A 17,812-nucleotide genomic window follows, 5' to 3' on the forward strand; every position below is an offset into this window, starting at 1 on the left:
GAAAACCACATAAAGCATGAAAATAAAACATCCTGAATCCCAGTCCTGGCTGAGCTTACTGTTGTCATGGGGCTGATTTCCACCCTCCACCCTACCCCACAGCGGGTGAGCTCCCTCCACTCCCCCCACACACAGGCGGGCCGCCGGGCCCTTCCCCGCCAAACCCCTCCCTCCGCCCTCCCGTCCCCTCCTCGCCCCCTCCCTCCTCTCTCCTGAAGTTCCCCAGGTGTCTCTGGCACATGTCCACCCCCAGCTCCAATCCAGGCCATTCCTGCAAAAGATCCTTCTCCCACGGGGCTCCCCTCCTGAGCCCCGTCGGCTTCCAGGATCCTAGGAAGCACCGAGCCAGGAAACCGCTGCCCTGAGGGGCCTACCGGAGAGCCGGACTGCAGGGTTTGACTGGGAAGGGCCCGGCGGCCCGCCTGTGTGTGGGGGGAGGTCAATGCGCTTGCAGAGAAAGGGAGGAAGGGGGCGACCTGGGGACTCTTCGTCTTTCTCGGGCCGCCGGCCCTTCTGCGGATGGGGACTCTCGGCCCAGTCTGGTATCCCAGAAGCAGCTGTGGGGAGCAGGCCTTTACCCCACTGTGCCCGTCGTCCACAGCCCTGGGTGGGTCGGGGTGTCCAGGGGGGGGGGGGGGTGGGAGGAGGAGGGGGGAGGGGATAGGAGGAGGGGGAGACGGTGGGAGGAGGGAGAGGAAGAAGGATGGAGGAGAGGGCCTTGAACGTGCAGTACCCCTGGCAGGGCCTCTCTGACTCCTGCCAGGAGCCCGACCCTCCTCTTCCAGCACGACCTGGCCGGGCCGGGGATGAGGAGGGAGCATGAGGTGGGCTTGGCAGAGGAAGCTGCCCCGGGAGGCAGGGGAGGGCGGGGCTGTTTCTGGAATCCGCCTGCCCTCCACCCCCACCCCACCCCTTTGGGATCCCGCGTTCAGGGAGAGGAGCCCCTCAGTCCGCCTCGGGGAACCCTGGCGCCTCCAAGCGTGAGCGCGGGAAAAGAAGCAAGCGCAGGGAAAGGGGAATTACCCACCACTATCCTGTGTGAGTGGTTTTCTTAAACCCGTAAAAGTGGGTGGAACAAGAAGGAAAGACCACCCCAGGAAACTGCCTTTGTCCACAGGGAAGTTAAGAGGAGACTCAGGGCTGCTGGTGGGAGCCCAGGGTTGCTGGCCCAGGCCCCGCTTCTGCCAGCCCCTCTCCTCCCCCTCCCCTTTTGGACTAACTGCACCCCTCCCCCGCCCACGCGGAGCCCCCCACCCCAGGCCCAGGGTAGGGTCCCACTCCCCTTTAAAAATCTCTTTCCTCCCAGGTCTCTCAGTCACCCCCTCTCCTTTGACCACGGCTGGCCAAGCTCTGCGCCACACCTTGGTCGCCTCCCTGCCCTACCCAGGGCACCCCAGATGTGGAGGGCCTGCTCTCCATGGGCTCCAAAAACCCAGGCCCCACCTCGGAAATTTTCTCGACAAAGGAGGCCACCAAGGCCCACGCAGTGAGGGCGGACGGGGAGGGGACAGTGCTCCCAGCCCCGCAGGGCCAAGCTGCAGCGCTGAGCCTCGGCCCCGCCCTCCACTCTCCCTGCGCTGGCTGGACCTCCCTCCTGTCCTCCACCCCCAGGAAAGGCTGGGAGGAAACTCATCCAGGGATTTTCCATCCCAGAAGCTCTTTTTCCACAAAAGTCCAAGTGCCTTCTGGGAGGCAGCAGGACAGCTGCGCCCACGGGCAGGGGACAGGCCCTGTGTTTGTGCCCAGAGGGCGGGTGGTGGGGCTGTCGGTGACCCCTCCCCAGTGACTGCGGAGTTTCCGGAACGCCCTCCGGTGACTCCCTCCTAGGGTGTGGTGTTGGAAGGCGGCCCCCACTATACACACCGAGGACCGAAGCCCTCCCAGCATCTGTGGAACAAAGACACTTTTTATTTCTTCCTACTGCCTCCACTAGCCAGTGAATTTTCCTCCCAACTTAGAACATGATTCATCAAGGAGGACCCTGTTTCCAGGGGTTACACATGCGGTTTCCATGGTGGTGGCCCTGTAGTCGGTGGAAGTGGCACAGCGACAGAGAGGCACATGGCGGCCCCTCCAAGGGCCCAAGTGACGCACGCGGCCCTCGGCTCCGCCCCGGCACCTGGGCACGGCGGCCATCCCCTCCCCCTCCCACCTTCGTGGGGGGTGAACCCATCTCCATCTCCTCCCTGTGAGGGTCCAGGGGTCTGGCTGGCCCACGTGTTTGCTGGGCACGGAGGGCAGGGCGGCGCCTGGCCCCAGCCTGTTTGCCCAGTGTGCATGAGTCCGCTGGCCGGAGGCAGCCTGCGGTTGGATCTCCCCGGGGTCGGGCGGGGCAGGTCCCAGGGCCACAGGTGGGGAAGGTGCAGCCCGTCCTGGTCCCAAGCGGGGGTGCGACGCTCAACGCTGGTCCTTCCGAGTCAGGCTCTCCCTACAGGACGTCCCCCAGGTGATCTCTGGGGCCTTATTGACCACGGGCCTCCCCAGTCACCAACAGGACGGCAGAAGGCAGAAAACAGGCCGGGGGAGGCGGCCGTTGCCACATGGGCCCGTGGCTGCAGGGAAGACGCCTCGGCTGCAGGCGGGGCTCCTGGCAAGCGTGGGGGACGCGGCCTCCCACCGGTCGGGTCGGGAGGGAGCAGGCTTCTGGGGAGAGTGGGCGACGTCGGCGATCCAGGAATGGGTCTGCGACAGACTGACTCCCCGATAGGACAGCACGCGTTTCTGGAGCATTGCCGGTAACTGGAAAGACCCGGCCACACAGTCAAGGCTCCATTCCAGGAGCTGTTCCGTCAATCACGGGCTCTGGGACGGGGCCCCAGACTGCGGGGGAGAGAGCTCTGCGCGCGTTTGTTCCGGGAGCGCCTCTGGGAGCCGCAGACTCTGGATATCAGAGGGCGGGCGCGACCCCGTGGCGGGAGACGCAGGGTCCTGGGGTTGCGTCCCCGCCCTCTCTGCGTTTCCTGGAGTGACTCCTGCTGAGACGGGCTGAAGCGGAAACACCGCACTGAGTGTGACACTCGGGAGCTCGCTGAGGCCCCCTGGTGCTTCCCGGGGCCACCTGCACTGGCCTAATTTCATGTTGTTCCATTGCCTGTAAGCTGAGGATTTCATTTTCTGGTGAGAATCCGTCCTAGAAGCTCTGGTTCTGGGAACTGTCATTTCAAAGAGACGCAAAAAAAAAAAAAAAAAAAAAAAGAAAAGAAAAAAGAAAAAAGAAAAGAAAAGAAAAGAAAAAGAAGGCTGTCTCCATGACGCTGTGATCTCGCTGGGTTGAGAGGCCACTGCCCTGAAACCCAGGGCCCATGAGGCAAAGGGTGGGGGGTCCGGGGCTGCCCGGCGCTGGCAACACAGAGGCTCCCCCAGGCCGTGCCGGGCGCTGGCGCCGCCTCCTGGGGACCCCCGAATGCACCCCTCTCCCAGGCTGGCATCACGCCCCATGCTGTGGCTCCCGGGCGCCCATCAGGGGCTGGTCCAACACCCCCTCCAGGGAGGGCTGCAGAAAAGCGCTCTGAGCCCGTCCGACCGCACACGGGGGGCTCCCGCAGCAGGCAGGCCCAGCCCCCGGGCCACGGAGGCGGCAGGGACGTCCCCCACGGCACAGGGTCCCCGCAACCCCCAGAGCTGGGCCCCGGAGGCGCTGCGAGGCTGCGGGGCTGGACGGGTTAAGCTTTCCACGTCACCTCTGCTGGCCTCTGCCTCCCAACATCTGGCAGGAATATTTCTTTAAAGCCGTCTGTCTGAGCTGTGGGGGCCTCTGGCTGCGTTCCCAGAGCCTGTTCCTCAGATTTCAGAGGAATGGGGGAGCCAGCAGCAGCCGGCCTGCACCCCAGGGACGAGGCTGCCCAGGAAGTGAGGGCGCTGAGGCCGCACCTGGCCCCCCAGAGCCCACCCTGAAGGGTCCGGGGCAGCCAGCACATTCCTGCTGACGAGAATCACTTCCGGCGCCGCTGACCCGGGCTGGGAGACCCTGAGATGTCTGTGGGCAGCAGTGGGGCCCTCGGGTGGGGTCGCCGAGGCTGGGGAGGGCCAGGGCTGCACGACGGACACAGCTCAGACCTGGGGTCCCTGTGTGTGACACCCCCGGGGCTGGGGCCCGAACCTCCTTCCTCTGTGCTCCCATCATGGCTTCTGGGCCCAAAAGGTGGTGGGGGCAGGGGCAGCCTCCCGAGCACTGGGTTTCAAGCCGCTTTCCCCGCCCTGATGCTGTGGGTCCTGCAGGCCCCATGCTCAGACACCCGGTTCCCTTCGCAGCGCGGGGCAGGGCCGAGGGGCTTCTAGGACCTGGTCTGGGAGCCCCACACAGGCCCTTCCCCCGCAGTGGGGAGCTCGGCTGCCGGGCTGCCCCACATCCCGCCCACCCGCCGGGGTGCAGCAGTTTTAATGAGGCTGGAGCAGTAGGGAAGACAGGGTTAGGGTTCCTTACATTCCAGCAGCCCCCACTCCGGCTGGGTCCCAGAGGGACGGGGCGGGGGCTCCTTCCCACTCTGCAGGGAGCTGAACATGGGTGGCCTCAGTCCCAGGTCACCCCACTCCTCAGAGACCCAGAGGGTTTCCACGCAGGAAGGGGCCACTCAGACCCTCTGTCTCTCTGCCTGACCACACCGTAGCTCAGAGAAACTGCTGGCACCTGCCTGGTATACCCCAGGCTGGATGAGCCAGGAAAGCTGAGGCAGTCAGAACGGGGTGAGGTCCCAGCTCTGTCACCCATGAGTTGCGTGAGCTCCGGTAGGAACACAGGCTCCCAGAAGCTCTGTTTTCTCAAGTTGTCAAGAGAACACCCACTCTGTCGGTGGGAGCTGGTGGAGGGAGTAACAGTGACAGAGTTGGGGCTCCCGTGAGGCCAAGGTCCACAGGCCTGGGGGCTAAGGCCAGTCCAGATGGATGCAGCACACAGCTGCCAGGGGCCCGCCCACCCAGCCCGGCTTCCCGGCATCTGGTTTCCATTGTCCCCACATGGGAGTCACAGAGCCTGGGGCCCCGCGCTTGGGTAACATCTGGGCTTCTCAGAAACACTCACACTCCTTGGGCCAATCAAACCCCAAAGAGAGGGTGCGGTGGGAACACGGCCGGTCCACGGAAAGTCGGCATCTCCGTTCAGGGCCTCCTGGCTTCAGGGACATCTCAGCGCCCACCTTATGGAGCTGCGGCCGGAGGGCCCGGGATCAGGACAGGCTGGGAGCAAGACGCAGCCATCCCTGCTCTGAGCTGGGTCTGGGGTCCCAGGGTGCCAGCCACAGCCAGGCAGGAGGGCCCCAGAGCAAGGCCCTCCCTGGTGCTCGGCCTCTGGAGTCCCCACGCTTGGGAGGCAGAGACCGTTGCGTTCAGCAGGGCGACCTCCGTGGTCTGGGGGGTCCTGGGCTGTCGCCAGTTCCCTCCCCAAACATGAGACCCCAAAAGCATCAGGATCTGAGGGTTGTTTCAGAGCTGGGGAAGGGGTTGGGTGCCCTTTAGCCCTCAGGAGAGCAGGCCCAGGACTCAGTGAGTGCCCAGGGGTGAGGAGGGCACAGGAGGCCAGCGCCGGGCCATCAGCCTTTGCACCCCAGAGTCTGAACTCAGGGTCTAAGCGAGTCCAAGGCCGCCCTGCAGTGAGAGGGAGGGCCAGGGTTGGCAGAGCAGGGCGGTGGTGGCTCTGGAGATGGCCGTGGGGGAACCAGGGGCAGGCAGCCTGGCTTTGGGACCCCAGGTCCCAAGGTCACAGCGACCTGCCACCTGCCAGGTCCCGATACACAAGCAGCTGTCACAGCCTAGCTGCTGGGGGGCTCTGGGAGGGAGGCGGGGGCTGCACAGTGTGGGGCAGTGCAGGGTGTGGGACACGGTTTCCGGAGTCTCTGCTCCCCCAGCCTCGTCCCTACACAATCGCAGGCCCCCTCTTCCCCTCCCACTGAAGCTCACTCCGGACAGCCAGGTTGACAGCTGGGTGCCCCTGGACCCTGAGGCTGGTGAGGCTCCCACGGACACCATGGAGGGATGGTCAGGGGCGCCCTCTGCTGCCCATGGGCACCAGTGCAGGACGGTCCCCGGAGGGGCCCAGAGCCAGTCACTGTCCCCTCTCTGTGTCCTCTCCACTGGCCCCAGGTGCCTGGGTCCACCCGTGCCTGGGAGACTCCGGTGAGGCTTCCGCTGGAGTCAGTGGATTTGCAACCCCCTCTCTGTCCTGACCCTGCCGGAAGCTGGTGAGGGGGCAGTTGGACAGGGAGGCCCCCAGGCCTGCACGCAGCGGGTTCCCTCGGCTGGAGGGACTGGGTGGGAGCCAGAGCCTGGCCCAGAGGCTGTGGGGTGCAGGAGCTAACAGCCACATTTCCCACGCCCGTGATGCGTGCCCACCAGAGCTGGGGTGCCCCAGCGCCCCTTGTTCTAAACTTGCACATTTCCTCAGCCCGAGGCCTTGAGCATGTGGCTGTGGGTGGAACTGGGACTCACACTGTGGGGAAGGGGCACCGGGAGCTGGGTTGCTGGAGATGTAAGAAGGCACAGGATGGGAGCCGCTGACCTGCAGGGCTGTAAGGCTCGTGCTCACTTGATCCCTTAGAACTGACAACCGCCACTTTGCGGGGTCTCCCATCGCGGGAGAGCCCAGGCCTCGTGTGAGGTCCAACGCTCGCAGCACTGCCCTGTGAGCTGCCCCGAATGACAGGATGCCTCCAGCTCTGGTTTGGAGCCCTGGTCCCTGGCTCTGAGTCCCCACTCAGGCCCCCTCATGCCCAGCTGGGACTCTGGATTCTGCTGTGCCTCCATGCCCCCGGGTCCTGAGGGGCTGAGTTCTGCACAACCCCCACCCTGCCACTCCAGCACCCCCGTCTCCCCTCCTCACGTGCTCTGGGCTCCCTTCCACCCCAGCTCTGGCTGCCCCTGCACCTGATGTGCTTCCCACATGTAGTGTGCTCCCCCCACCTGAAGTGTTCCTCGCTTGGAGTACTCCCCACACCTAGAGTGCTCCTCCCACCTGGAGTGCTCCCCACCTGGAGTGCCCCTCCCAGAAGTATTTCTCACTTGGAGTACTCCCCACACCTGAAGTGCTCCTCCCACCTGGAGTGCTCCCACCTCCACCTGGAGTGCTCCCCACCTGGAGTGCTCCATTGCCTGCTGTTCTTCGTCCAGATGAGTGAGCAACTAACCCCTTACCTTCTTAGGTCCTGCCCAGCCTGCATCTTCGAGTCCTCTCTTCTCGTGGTGTCTTATTTCCAGGGCGTCTGTCACTGTCAGTTGTCTCCACGCTGTTGACTAACCATCTCCGCTGACACGGGTGCTGGGGAAGGCCTGTGTCTTCCCCAGGGGAGAACTTCAGCCCTCAGCTGCCAGCATGTGTGCCCAGGTGCCATGCTGGGCTCACTCCTGTGACTGGGCCCTCCCGGGGGCAGAGGTGGGCAAGGAGTGTGTCCAGGAGGCTGAGTCGGGGCCCTCCAGGCCAGCACCTCAGCCAGGTGCCTGAGGCAGGCCAGGTGGAGTCTGGGAAACAGGGCGGCTTCTGCCTGATCGGGCAGGACGGGGCTCCTGTGAGCAGGTGCCTTGTGGCTGGCAAGGAGCCTGGGGCAGGCTGTCCTGGGCCCTTGGAGGCTCCCCAGGTTCTGGCCAGACTCCCATCCTCCTGGAACTGCTGACTCTTGACAGACACCTCCAGTGAGGGGTCAGTGAGCTGTGTCTGTCCACACATCCCAGGCCCACCACCTTCTAGAATGTCCCGTGAACACTAGGATCCAGGTGTGGAGGTGGTGGTGCCCTGAGCCTGCAGAGCTGGGACAGGAGCCTCCGAGTCCTGCCCTCGCTGGTGCCTGGTTCCCCCTCCATCCTGGGTCTGGGTCCTTCCTGATAAATTACCTGGGGGCTCCCCCCATGCCCTGGGCCTGGGTTAAGGATTAATCACCTGAGGGGAGGGCCTGAGTCACATCCAGGGCTTCAGGACTGAGCAGCGGCACAGCCGGGCTCCTAAAGGTGAGCACAGGCTGCCAAGTGAGCCATGCGGACGGTCCCCAAGTGGGTGTGACGTGGACAGGCTCCATGCTGTGGAAGCACTGCGGGTCACCGGGCACAGCCTCTGGTACCCACGATGGCTGTGGGGGAGTAAGTCTCACGAATTAGGAACTGGCATTTTGGTGCCTGGGCCAGAATGGTGTTTTTGTGCTTGTCATTTTAAGTAGTTTTGCCAAAGTACAAACAGAAGTGCTTGTGTGTGTTGTGGAAAGGGGGCATGAAATCGTATCTGTGTGTGAGAAGAAACTCAGGCTTCTCCGATAAGCACCGGGCTCAGGGCAGTGTCTCCCCAGGGGAAGGACATGCTGGGGCCTGGGTGCACTGGGGGGCACAGAGACGAGCCAGAGCCGGTGAAGAGGGGCCACGACATTTATTGAACTCTGAGGAGCACAGAGGGGCTCCCTGGCGCGTCTGTGCTCTCCAGCCACCCTGGAAGACGCTCAGGGGACCCCGATGCCTTCCCAGTACGCAGCATCTCTGTGGAGGCAGGGCCCCCAGCAGGCTCCGCCCTCCACCCTACTCCTGAGGTCAGAGCCCCAACATCCTCCACAACCCTCCTCTTCTGGTGCTCCCCGTGGGTGGGGCTCCCCGTGGGTGGCAGGAGAGCCACCCCTGATTCCAGCACACAACCTGGGGCAGAAACTCGAGCCCAGATGACACTGGCTCTGAGGGGAAACTGAGTCAGCACAGCAGGGCTGTGTGAGACAGGAGGGGTCTCAGGCAACAGTTCTGGACAGTTCTGGATGGCGGAGGAGAATGGTAGACAGGAAGTGCTGTTGGAACGCCGACCCAGCTCCTAAGACAGACAGCTACGCTGACACCAAGGAACAATATTTCTAAAGTAATTAACACTGCATGCCGGTGCATGGGCAGACTGGAGCGCTGTACGTCATAAATAACACTGAAGGGGGACTCGGCGGAGCCTGCAGCCTCTGTAGAGTGGCTGTGTGCACGGGGGTGTTTCTCCAGGGCATACGTCCTTCTGCTACTCAGGCAAACCTCTCTATGGATATCTGTGAGGCAGGGAAGGTGGGCTGTAGAGTGTGAGAGCCGGGGCCTTGGGCTCTGGCAGGAGGGTGACATGGGGGGAGGTGCTGAGTAGGATTAGAGCGTGCCCATCCCGGTGACCTCGGACGTCAGCCTAGAACAAAGGCAGGAGAGGGAGAGACGGTCACAACGAACACCCTCACCCGTGAGCAGACGTGAGGCTGGGCTGTGGCCTCCATGCTCGCTGGGACAGGCTGTCCCGGTCAGCTCAGGAAGTTCTGAGCTGGAGACCACAGCAGAGTGCACGGGCCTCTTCTCCGCCCTGGTCCCCGCCATGCCCGTCACCACGTCAGGTGTGTGAGCCAGCCCTGCATGGGGGCTTGAGGCCTTCCCCGTATGGAGCCTCCCGTGCAGCCCCGGGTCTGCCCTTGCGGGGGCACAAGGCCTTCCCAGTCTCACACCTGGCATCTGAGAAGGGGCTTTGGTTGCCGCAGGAGTAAGCGTATGTGGGTAAGAGCCATCTGGCCCCAAGCACGGGGCCCAGCGGGGCTGTCAGTGATGTGGTCGGGCAGGCGGGAGCCTCCCTGACCAGCCCCATCCCCAGGCTCGCCCTGGGTTGGCCAACAATGCGCTTTGTTCAGCCTCCTGCCCATGGGCCTGCAGCCACAGGGATGGAAAGAGGCCCAACCTGGCTCTGGATCGAGGCAGAAACCCAGTGGGGCATCCGTGGGTAAAGTCAGGGGGGCTCCTTGTCCTCTCCAGGCAGCCCCTCACCCACTCACTGGGCACGCAGATGCAGAAGGGTCATGGGACAGGGGTTCCAGGGCCCACACAGGGCTGTGTCCACCCAGAGACCCCTCCCCTGCCCTCCCCTCCCCTTCCCTCCCCTCCCCTCCCCTTCTCTCCCCTCCCCTTTCCTCCCACAAGCCCAGCTTGGGGCTCTTGCAGGAGGACATCCTTGGGGAGGGAGGAGGGATGTTCGTTACATCAGAGGCGGGGCTGGTGGTACGGCCTGCCTGGTGGGGGGGCTGGTGGTGTGGTGTGTCGGGCGGGGGTGGGCGCTGGTGGTACGAATTCCCTGGCGGGGTGGCTGCTGGTACGGCGTGCCTGGCGGGGTGGCTGCTGGTACGGCGTGCCTGGCAGGGGGTGCTGATGGTACAGCCTGCCTGGCAGGGGTGGGGCACTGGCTGAGAGGCCAGTGAGGCCGAGTGGGGTATAGTCACAGGGACCCAGGTGGCTTCAGACCCTCCTATGTGCACCAGGGACCCACGGAAGGAAGGGGCCTGCAGAGTCCTGTCCTGCCTTTCCCTACACTTTTCCATGAGGATGAAAAAGGAGGCAAAACAGCAAAGTCCCCAAACATTGGTCTTTCTGGAGAGCTCTGAGCGGACAAGAGTCAGGTCTTCCAGCATAGGTTTGGCCGCCTGTCTGGGGCCACGGGAGCACCTGCCTTCCCCTCTAGTCTCGGGGATCATCCCTGGAGACACTGGATGGGAGGTCGGCAGAGTGAGGTGGCCTCACGTCTACATGAAGGCTGTCGCCATCCCATCCTGTCCCCACTATCCGGCCTGGAGCAGAGCGGACAGAGGGGGAGGCAGAGCGTGGCCCAGACCGTGCCTCCTCCCACCCCGACTGTCCAGGTGATGTCACGCCAGCTGGCGCGTCCCTTTCCGGGCGTCTCTCAGAGGCCCTTGGGAGCTGCTCACCTGGCGTTGATGAGATACTGGGCAAGGCTGATGTTGGCCGGGGTCCCCGTGATGGTGATCTGACGCTCTGATGACCCTTCGGTGGCGTTGGCGATTTTGATCTGAGCTCCAGACATCTGTCGAATTTCATTGATTTTGGTCCCTTGGCGTCCAATTATGCAGCCTATTAGCTAGAAACAAGGACGGGGATTTCTTAGAGAAGAACCCGAGCCAGCCCCTGAAGACTGTGGGCAGCGTGCCCGAGGGGCCTGTGGGACAGGCCGCCAGCCTTGGACTCTGCCCCAAGCCCTGAGGCAACACCCTGGAGAGGCCCCGCCCACACCTGCCTACAGAGGCCCCGCCCACACCTGCCTACAGAGGCCCCGCCCACACCTGCCTACAGGTGGTGCCTGATCCAGGCCACCTGCCCGAGGTCAGGCCAAGAGCACCTGTGCCTCTGCTGGCCCCTCTCAGAGCCGCCCTGCTCCCCGCTCCTGTGGGGGGTCCACCAAGCCAAGAGGCCACAGTCACTCGGCCTGGGCGCTCCACACTGGTCACCCCGGGGTCCAGGAGCGACCCACAGGTGGCAGCCAGGGCCTGAGCAGGGAGGCTCCACCACGGCCTGGCGGCATCTTCTTGGCCGCATCCCAGGGAGACCAGTTCTGCCCAGACAGGCAGCATCACAAATGCTCAAAAAGAAATGTGTGCTTGAAGCCAGAGTGAAACTCACTGCTGCCTAAAACTTAGCTTTTGCTGAACTTAGGTGAAACTCTGAGGCCATTCCGGCGCCTCCTTTCATTCTCCCTTTGGGACCCCTGTTTAAAGACGGAACACAGTGGCCTCTGGCCGAGGCGGTCATCAAGAATGAGGGTGCTCCTTGAAGTAGCTGAGGGAGAAGGGTGGTGTGTGGAGCAGCCATGAGGGGCCTCAGGGACAACTCGGGCCCCCAGAGAAGACGGCACAGGAGCCAGTGGCATCTCTCAATGCCCACCACTGGACGGAAGTCCCTTCATGCACGCACAGGCCACTGATGAGAGCTCTGGAGCCTGGACGGAAAGAGAAGTAGCCAGACCTGTGGCAGAGAGAGCCCGAGACTGGAAGGTACCTGGCACAGGGCACCAGGAGGGCAACTGGGCACACAGGTCCCTGAGGGCCCTCAGGCGGAGTCGACCTCCACCTCCCTTGAAGCTGCTAGGGCGTCAGAACGGTAGTGAAATTGAGTGACAGGAGCAGGTTTCTGGCCTTACGCCAGTGAGATGCTGGGTGGAAGGGCTGGGCCGGGCCACGTGGCGGCAGTGCCGGGGCTCAATCTGTGGTGTGAGCAGCAGCTCCACGGTGGGACATAGCTGCCCTGCCAGCCAGCCCCTGTCCCTGAGGAGACCAACGGTGTCTCAACTCTGTTCACCTTAGAGGCCGTCTCTGCTGGTTACTTAGGAAATGACAGCCGTCTTACTAGACTACAGAACCCTCAGTCTTTGCAGACATCTACAGAGACCCCCACTCCAGAGAATCCAGGGCTGCTGGGAGTCCTCTATCTCCTGCTGCATCTCTGGGCTCCACCCACACCTCTCAGGCCCCACCCACATCTCCCAGGCCCCACCCACATCTCCCAAGGCCCCGCCCACAGTCCAGCCCTCTCCCTGCTCACGCCTGTGTGTGGCGTTCACTGTGGCCCCTGGGGTCAGGAGGGTGGTTTCCTAATCGGCACAAGGCCACATTTACCTGCCTGGCTGCATCCTCCTCCCTGGTGGCAGAGAGATCTGAAGGCTCATCTCTGATGGGGGCCAGGGACAGCAGCACGGCCCGCATGGGGAGGGGGAATGTGGCTGACTCGGCAGCATGACCACAGGTCCCTGCAAGATGCCAGCATCCAGGAGGGAGAGCTCCTGGGCTTTCACACTGCCCCACTTCCTGTACCCCTCCTTGGCCAGCACGCAGCCAGCTTTCCTCCCTAGCACTTCCTGCGCTGGAGTGCGTGGTGTCTGCTGAAGCGCACAGCGCTGAGAGCCTCGTGCACGTATGCTGTTGGATCTCTCCTCAGAGCCTGCTGGAGGAAGTATCTCCCTGCCCCTCCCGCGCAAAGTGCCTACCCTCTTCTCTTAACCGTCTGCCCGTCTTCTAACTGCCTCACTCCAGCTGTGCCCTGGCACGCATTCCCCTCCTGCTCTCCCCTCGCCCTCTCCCTCTGCTCCCTGTGATGTGCTGCTCAGGGTGCCCCTCTCCCCAGGCTCTGGAGGATGCTGCCTTTGCCACAGGCCTTCCCCCTCCTCTGCACACAGCTGTGGGGTCTGAATGCTGATGGGACATCATTGGGCCGCCAAGGCATGCCAACCTCACCACAAATGCCAAGGTGAACGGCACTGTGATTTCTGTACCGGCACTCTCCGCCACGAGAAGGGAATGTGGGGAGGTCGGACCTCCTTCACCTGCCCTGCCCTAGGCTGGCTGGCTCAGTGAAGGGGAAGATGGCTTCTAGGCTGAGCTCTGCAGCCCAAGGGCACCTCCCACCTGGCCCCACCTGCACCTGTGAACCTTGCCAGCAGTTAGCAGACTCCTTGCCTCCTCTCATCCTCGTGTGCCTCCACTGCAAATTCAAAGAACGATAGAAATATTCTGAAATAATGTGGCCCCTCCTAATCAGATGTCAATGCCAAATTCCACTGGAACTGTGGTGACACCTCCCACTGCAGCCTCTCCTCCTAGAGACCACTGTTGGACACCTTAGATTCCTTTCCCCAGCAGAAGGCCTGGCTGATTCTGCAGCTGAGAACCAGGGAAAGGGGCATGAGCCTTGGTGGGTGGGTGACTGTTGCTTAGGGCAGAGTAGGGATGACCGCAGGCACCACAGTCTGCATGGCCAAGAGCAAGCACTGAAATAGACATTGAGGGAAGCCCACAGTGATCGTCAGAAAGGGAACCAAAGGCCTGGGACCCCTGGACTGCCCTGTGTCCCCACTGGCCATGCTGGGGAACCTGCGGGTCTCAGGAGTCCCTGCCTCCAAGCAGTGTCTTTCTGCAGGAACCTTGAGGCAGCATGATCCAACTGTGACCAAGAGACGGACGTGAGCGAGATGACAGGAAAGTTCAGAACAAGCACACCCATTTTATTTCTTCCTTTTCTCCAAGAAGGTAGCAGACAGCCACCACGTGAGGAACATCAGCTTTGGTGCAGCCCAGATACATCCCCCGTGAAGTCTGGGGGTGCTGGTGAAAGCCTCTGACAGTGCCATCAGCAGCCTTTTCCATGAAGAAGCATGGAAGGCTGCGCCCAAATGCACTGGGATGAGAGGAAGCTGCCTTCCTTCTGAGAAGTGGGTCTCTTCCCTAGGAAGATCACCAGGAGGAGGATGGGAAGTGAGTGGTGAAAAGCTCCGAAAACCAGCATCCGTCTGTACAAAGGAGACCCCAGGAAACAGGTTGACCAGCTCTCTAAAGATGACTCATCCTCTTAAAGCTCATTCCCATGATTTGAGTGTTCGGATAAGAGCACCAAACCTGGTGTTAGTGAACACTGATTCACCAAAGAAGGAAAACCCCACAGGAAAAGCCTGCTGGCTTTACTACCTGGAGGAAAAGACTCAGGAGGACGCCAGAAGTCACATGCTCAAGGAACCACTGCAGTGAGGGAAAGGGCTGAGGAAAAATCCCCTCTTTCCAAGAATGCAGGGACCCCACACCCGGGCAGATGGCTCTGTGCTGCTGCCTTTCAAGTTGGGCCAACCTTAGAAATCCTCGGGGATGCCAGAAGGCTGGCCCACAACGCGGAGGGTGAGTGTCCTGAGCTTCTGTTAGCAGACATGGGGACTCTGTGCCTGACCAGCAAGTGGGACAGAAGGCCTAGAGTGCACATTGCCATGAGGGGCTCAAATGAGACGGCTCTTCAGGCAGCTCAGTGGCACCAGCCAGACAGCCTCATGGTCCGCTCCTCTGGTGACCCTGCTCTCTTCTGCCTCTTTTTCTCCCGCTCCACTGTCCATCTTCCACACACAGGACTGGTGATCTCCCTGAACTGCCAAATCTGTGCTTCCTATGGTCAGCTTGTATGACAGGAAGAAACAGGGCTTAGAATTCTTGCCCAGCAGGTGTAAAGGGGGGCAGAACAGTGAAGGTTTCCAAAATCCACAGCTCTAGGGCAGAAAAGGCTGCTGGATGCTCAAGCTACAAGTGGGGCAGCCATCTCCACAGCCCACACAGGGACTCTGCTTGCTGCTCTGGCAGCTATCCCTCAAGGACATATGGCCCATGCCCTCCCTGGTCTCTCAGTTTGTGGATAAGTCAAGCATTCAGAGAATAGTCCTCACTATCCTCAGGACCCATGCTTACTCTGGGGAGGACTGAGTGTGTTGAGGGGAGCTCGTAAGGCCACATCCTCAGGTATGCTTAAGGCATGAACAGACTGAGGGGTGCTAGAAGAAATCTAGACAAGTCTGTGACATCCAACCAACTTCAGGTCTGTTGGAGCCAACTCATGGAGAATCCCAAACCTCCTGAGGGGCCAGGGGCCATGGAGATAATACTGCAGGTGGGTCCACTCTAGAGCATTCCTGGGCCACCTTGTTCTTTAAGGTTTGACCCATACCAGGGCAGTGCCTCCACAGCAACATGGGTTCTCAGCCCAACTCTCATCTGACTACTGATTAATATCTGAAGTCCCCTTTAGCCTGCTGCTTGTTCAACATCTTAGGGATATAAAAGCACACAACTTTTGATGGGCATTAAACCCACTTTAAAAAGGAAAGGAGGGAGGACGCAGATCAAACAGTGGGGTTGGGGTGGTGAAGGCATCACCAAGCAGTGGGTCCCTCTGACCAAAGGACAGCAGAGCTGACAGCCACTTGTGCCTAGTGTTTCCACCCAGGAACAGGCAGGTACAGGGGGCATACTCACATCATTGGGAATGGTGAGCTCATGAGTGCTGGCTGGTGGGCTGGCGTCCAGACCTGGGCATACCAAGGGGACATGGTTAGGCTGGTGGAAGGCTAACAGTCACACCCCAGTGCCCCCACTCTCCTGGTTCAAGTGAGACAGGGCTGTAGAGCTGGCCCAAGTGTGAGGGTCAGCACAGCCCAGAGGGCCAAGACCCTGTGAGCTTTCAGTCTGAAACTGCCACCCAACTTCCTTAGTCCCAACTTCTCTCAAAAGAAGGAAAGAGACTTAAGCAGGACATTTTGTTTTTTTCATTTTGTGCACAGCGTGACTTCACTCCCCTGTCATGTTTGTATGCTCTCTTGTGACACCTTGGAAGGCCACCCTGGTGGGCCCCCGGCTGAAGGGCAGGGCCACCCAGCATGTCTCAGGGTCTCTGTGCAGCACCCAGGGCACAGGCCATGCTGGTCACACTGATGCTGAGTGCCCATTTTCCCTTAGTTCTCAGGAGACCCCACTGGTTCTGAGGCCTACACCACTCTACCCAACAGTGCCCCACATCCCTGTGACACCCCCTGGCCTGCTGCATGGGACAGCAGATGGCAGAGCACACAAAGTTGCCTCTCATTCCGATTCTGATGTAACTCTATCCAGCGGCCCCTGCACATAGCCTGGCTCAGACAGCTCAGGCCCACCAGGCAGTTCTTCCAAATTGGAGCAAGGAGATTCAATAGCATCACTGAGCCAAAAAAGAAGTGCTAGGGCCAATGAAAAGCTGCACATTTCTATATAGATATCTTTCTTTGTTGAAGAGTGACGACATGGGTCTAACTGATCATCAAGCCTAAGTTTTTATATTTACAAATCTCCACTTAGTACCATCAGATAAAAGACAACCTCTCAGAGTTCAAGTCCAAGATTTGCTCTTGCTTGGAGGTTTCAAGCCTCATGAGTGTTGGCACAGGAGGGGCAGGGCCAGAGGCCTGCTGTGCTGTTCATGCTCAGCATTTCCATTTCCTGGACAAGTGGCGGCTCCAACCTGCAAGTCTAATGCTGACACACTGCTCTTCCCCTTGCAGGCCCCACGTGGTTCTTGTGATTCGGATTCTGCAGCTCAGCCTGGGCCCTGGAAACTGCAGGATCCACCCCTCCTAACCATCACAGGCCCGGCTGATGGACCTTCAGAATACCCCAGACTGGGGAGCCCTCCTCTCACCCACATGCTCCCCTGTTGCTGGTTCCTGCCTCTGCTGTGCCCCTTAGCCTAGGTTCCAGACAGACCAGAGGGCTCCCCAAAATGCACATCCAATGGCTGTAGACTCCCAATGAGCTCCTACTTCTTCACAGCGCCTCCTGTGACCCCCAACTCCATGCTAAAGCCACACAGCTCCTGTTCTTTCCCACCACCTCTGCCCTGCCCCCCGTCCCTGCCAGCCACACCCTCCCTGTGCCCTGGGTGGGGCAGTCTGTCCTCAATGCCACCTCTCATCTTGTCTTATGGTACCGACACCCCCAACCAGAGGATCCTCTCACTGTGACCAGCCAATCTCCCTGGCAGGGAGTGACGCCACAGGGCAGAGGCAGTCCTGTGGGGCCGTCCAGCACAGGAGGGGATCAGTTGGTGCTGAATGAACCAATTCATCTCTAATTGTCCATTATTTTTCTTTTGCATATATAAGCCTAGAGTTTCTGTTCTTTATATTCTTTTAATAAAGATACTTTCAAAACAACACTTATTTGGTTATTCAACTACCTACACACATTCCATAAACAGTGATATTGAAAATGTCACTTAAAAGATTTCCTTGGTCCTGCCTGAGTTCTGGACAGGAATTCCCGAACAAAGTAGACCTTACATGAAGAGAGGAGTGAGCTAGACCTGTTGAACTTGGGATATTTTGATTGAAGGGAGGAAAGTATGGGAAATCTTCCTAGGAGGGCACTAAAGTTAAGCAAATAATATAAAGAAATGTCTGCATAACCAGGACATTCATCTCAGTACAGTGTGGCCAATGTGTTCATTCATCTCAGGATGGCATGGACCAGGTGTTCATCCCTCTCAGGAGAGCATGGCTGATGTGTTCATTCATCTCAAGAGAGCATGGCCAATGTGTTCATCCACAGTATGGCCCAGGTGCTCATCCATCTAAGGACAGCATGGCCCAGGTGTTCATTCATCTCAGGACAGCACGGCCAATGTGTTTCATCCATCTCAAGACAGCATGGCTGATGTGTTCATTCATCTCAGGATGGCATGGACCAGGTGTTCATTCATCTCAAGACAGCATGGCCGATGTGTTCATTCA

At 60.5% G+C, this 17,812-nt stretch overlaps 2 protein-coding genes across 2 annotated transcripts in view; both read right to left on the reverse strand.

Moving 5' to 3' along the window:
• Positions 1-1,419, reverse strand: part of COL6A1 (collagen type VI alpha 1 chain) — a 31,129-nt gene extending 29,710 nt beyond the window's left edge. The window contains exons 1-2 of the mRNA XM_026447462.1: positions 1,384-1,419; positions 375-603 (exon numbers count right to left, since the gene is read on the reverse strand). Coding sequence (XP_026303247.1) covers positions 375-603; positions 1,384-1,419 — 265 coding nt within the window. The remainder of the gene's footprint in view (positions 1-374; positions 604-1,383) is intronic.
• A 7,451-nt stretch (positions 1,420-8,870) lies between these two features.
• Positions 8,871-17,812, reverse strand: part of PCBP3 (poly(rC) binding protein 3) — a 169,080-nt gene continuing 160,138 nt past the window's right edge. The window contains exons 12-14 of the mRNA XM_031934597.1: positions 15,528-15,580; positions 10,662-10,831; positions 8,871-9,109 (exon numbers count right to left, since the gene is read on the reverse strand). Of these exons, the coding sequence (XP_031790457.1) occupies positions 9,073-9,109; positions 10,662-10,831; positions 15,528-15,580 (260 nt within the window). The 3' untranslated portion in view covers positions 8,871-9,072. The remainder of the gene's footprint in view (positions 9,110-10,661; positions 10,832-15,527; positions 15,581-17,812) is intronic.

The sequence above is a fragment of the Piliocolobus tephrosceles genome, chromosome 19 (genome assembly GCF_002776525.5).
Source record: "Piliocolobus tephrosceles isolate RC106 chromosome 19, ASM277652v3, whole genome shotgun sequence".
NCBI classification, from domain to species: domain Eukaryota; kingdom Metazoa; phylum Chordata; class Mammalia; order Primates; family Cercopithecidae; genus Piliocolobus; species Piliocolobus tephrosceles.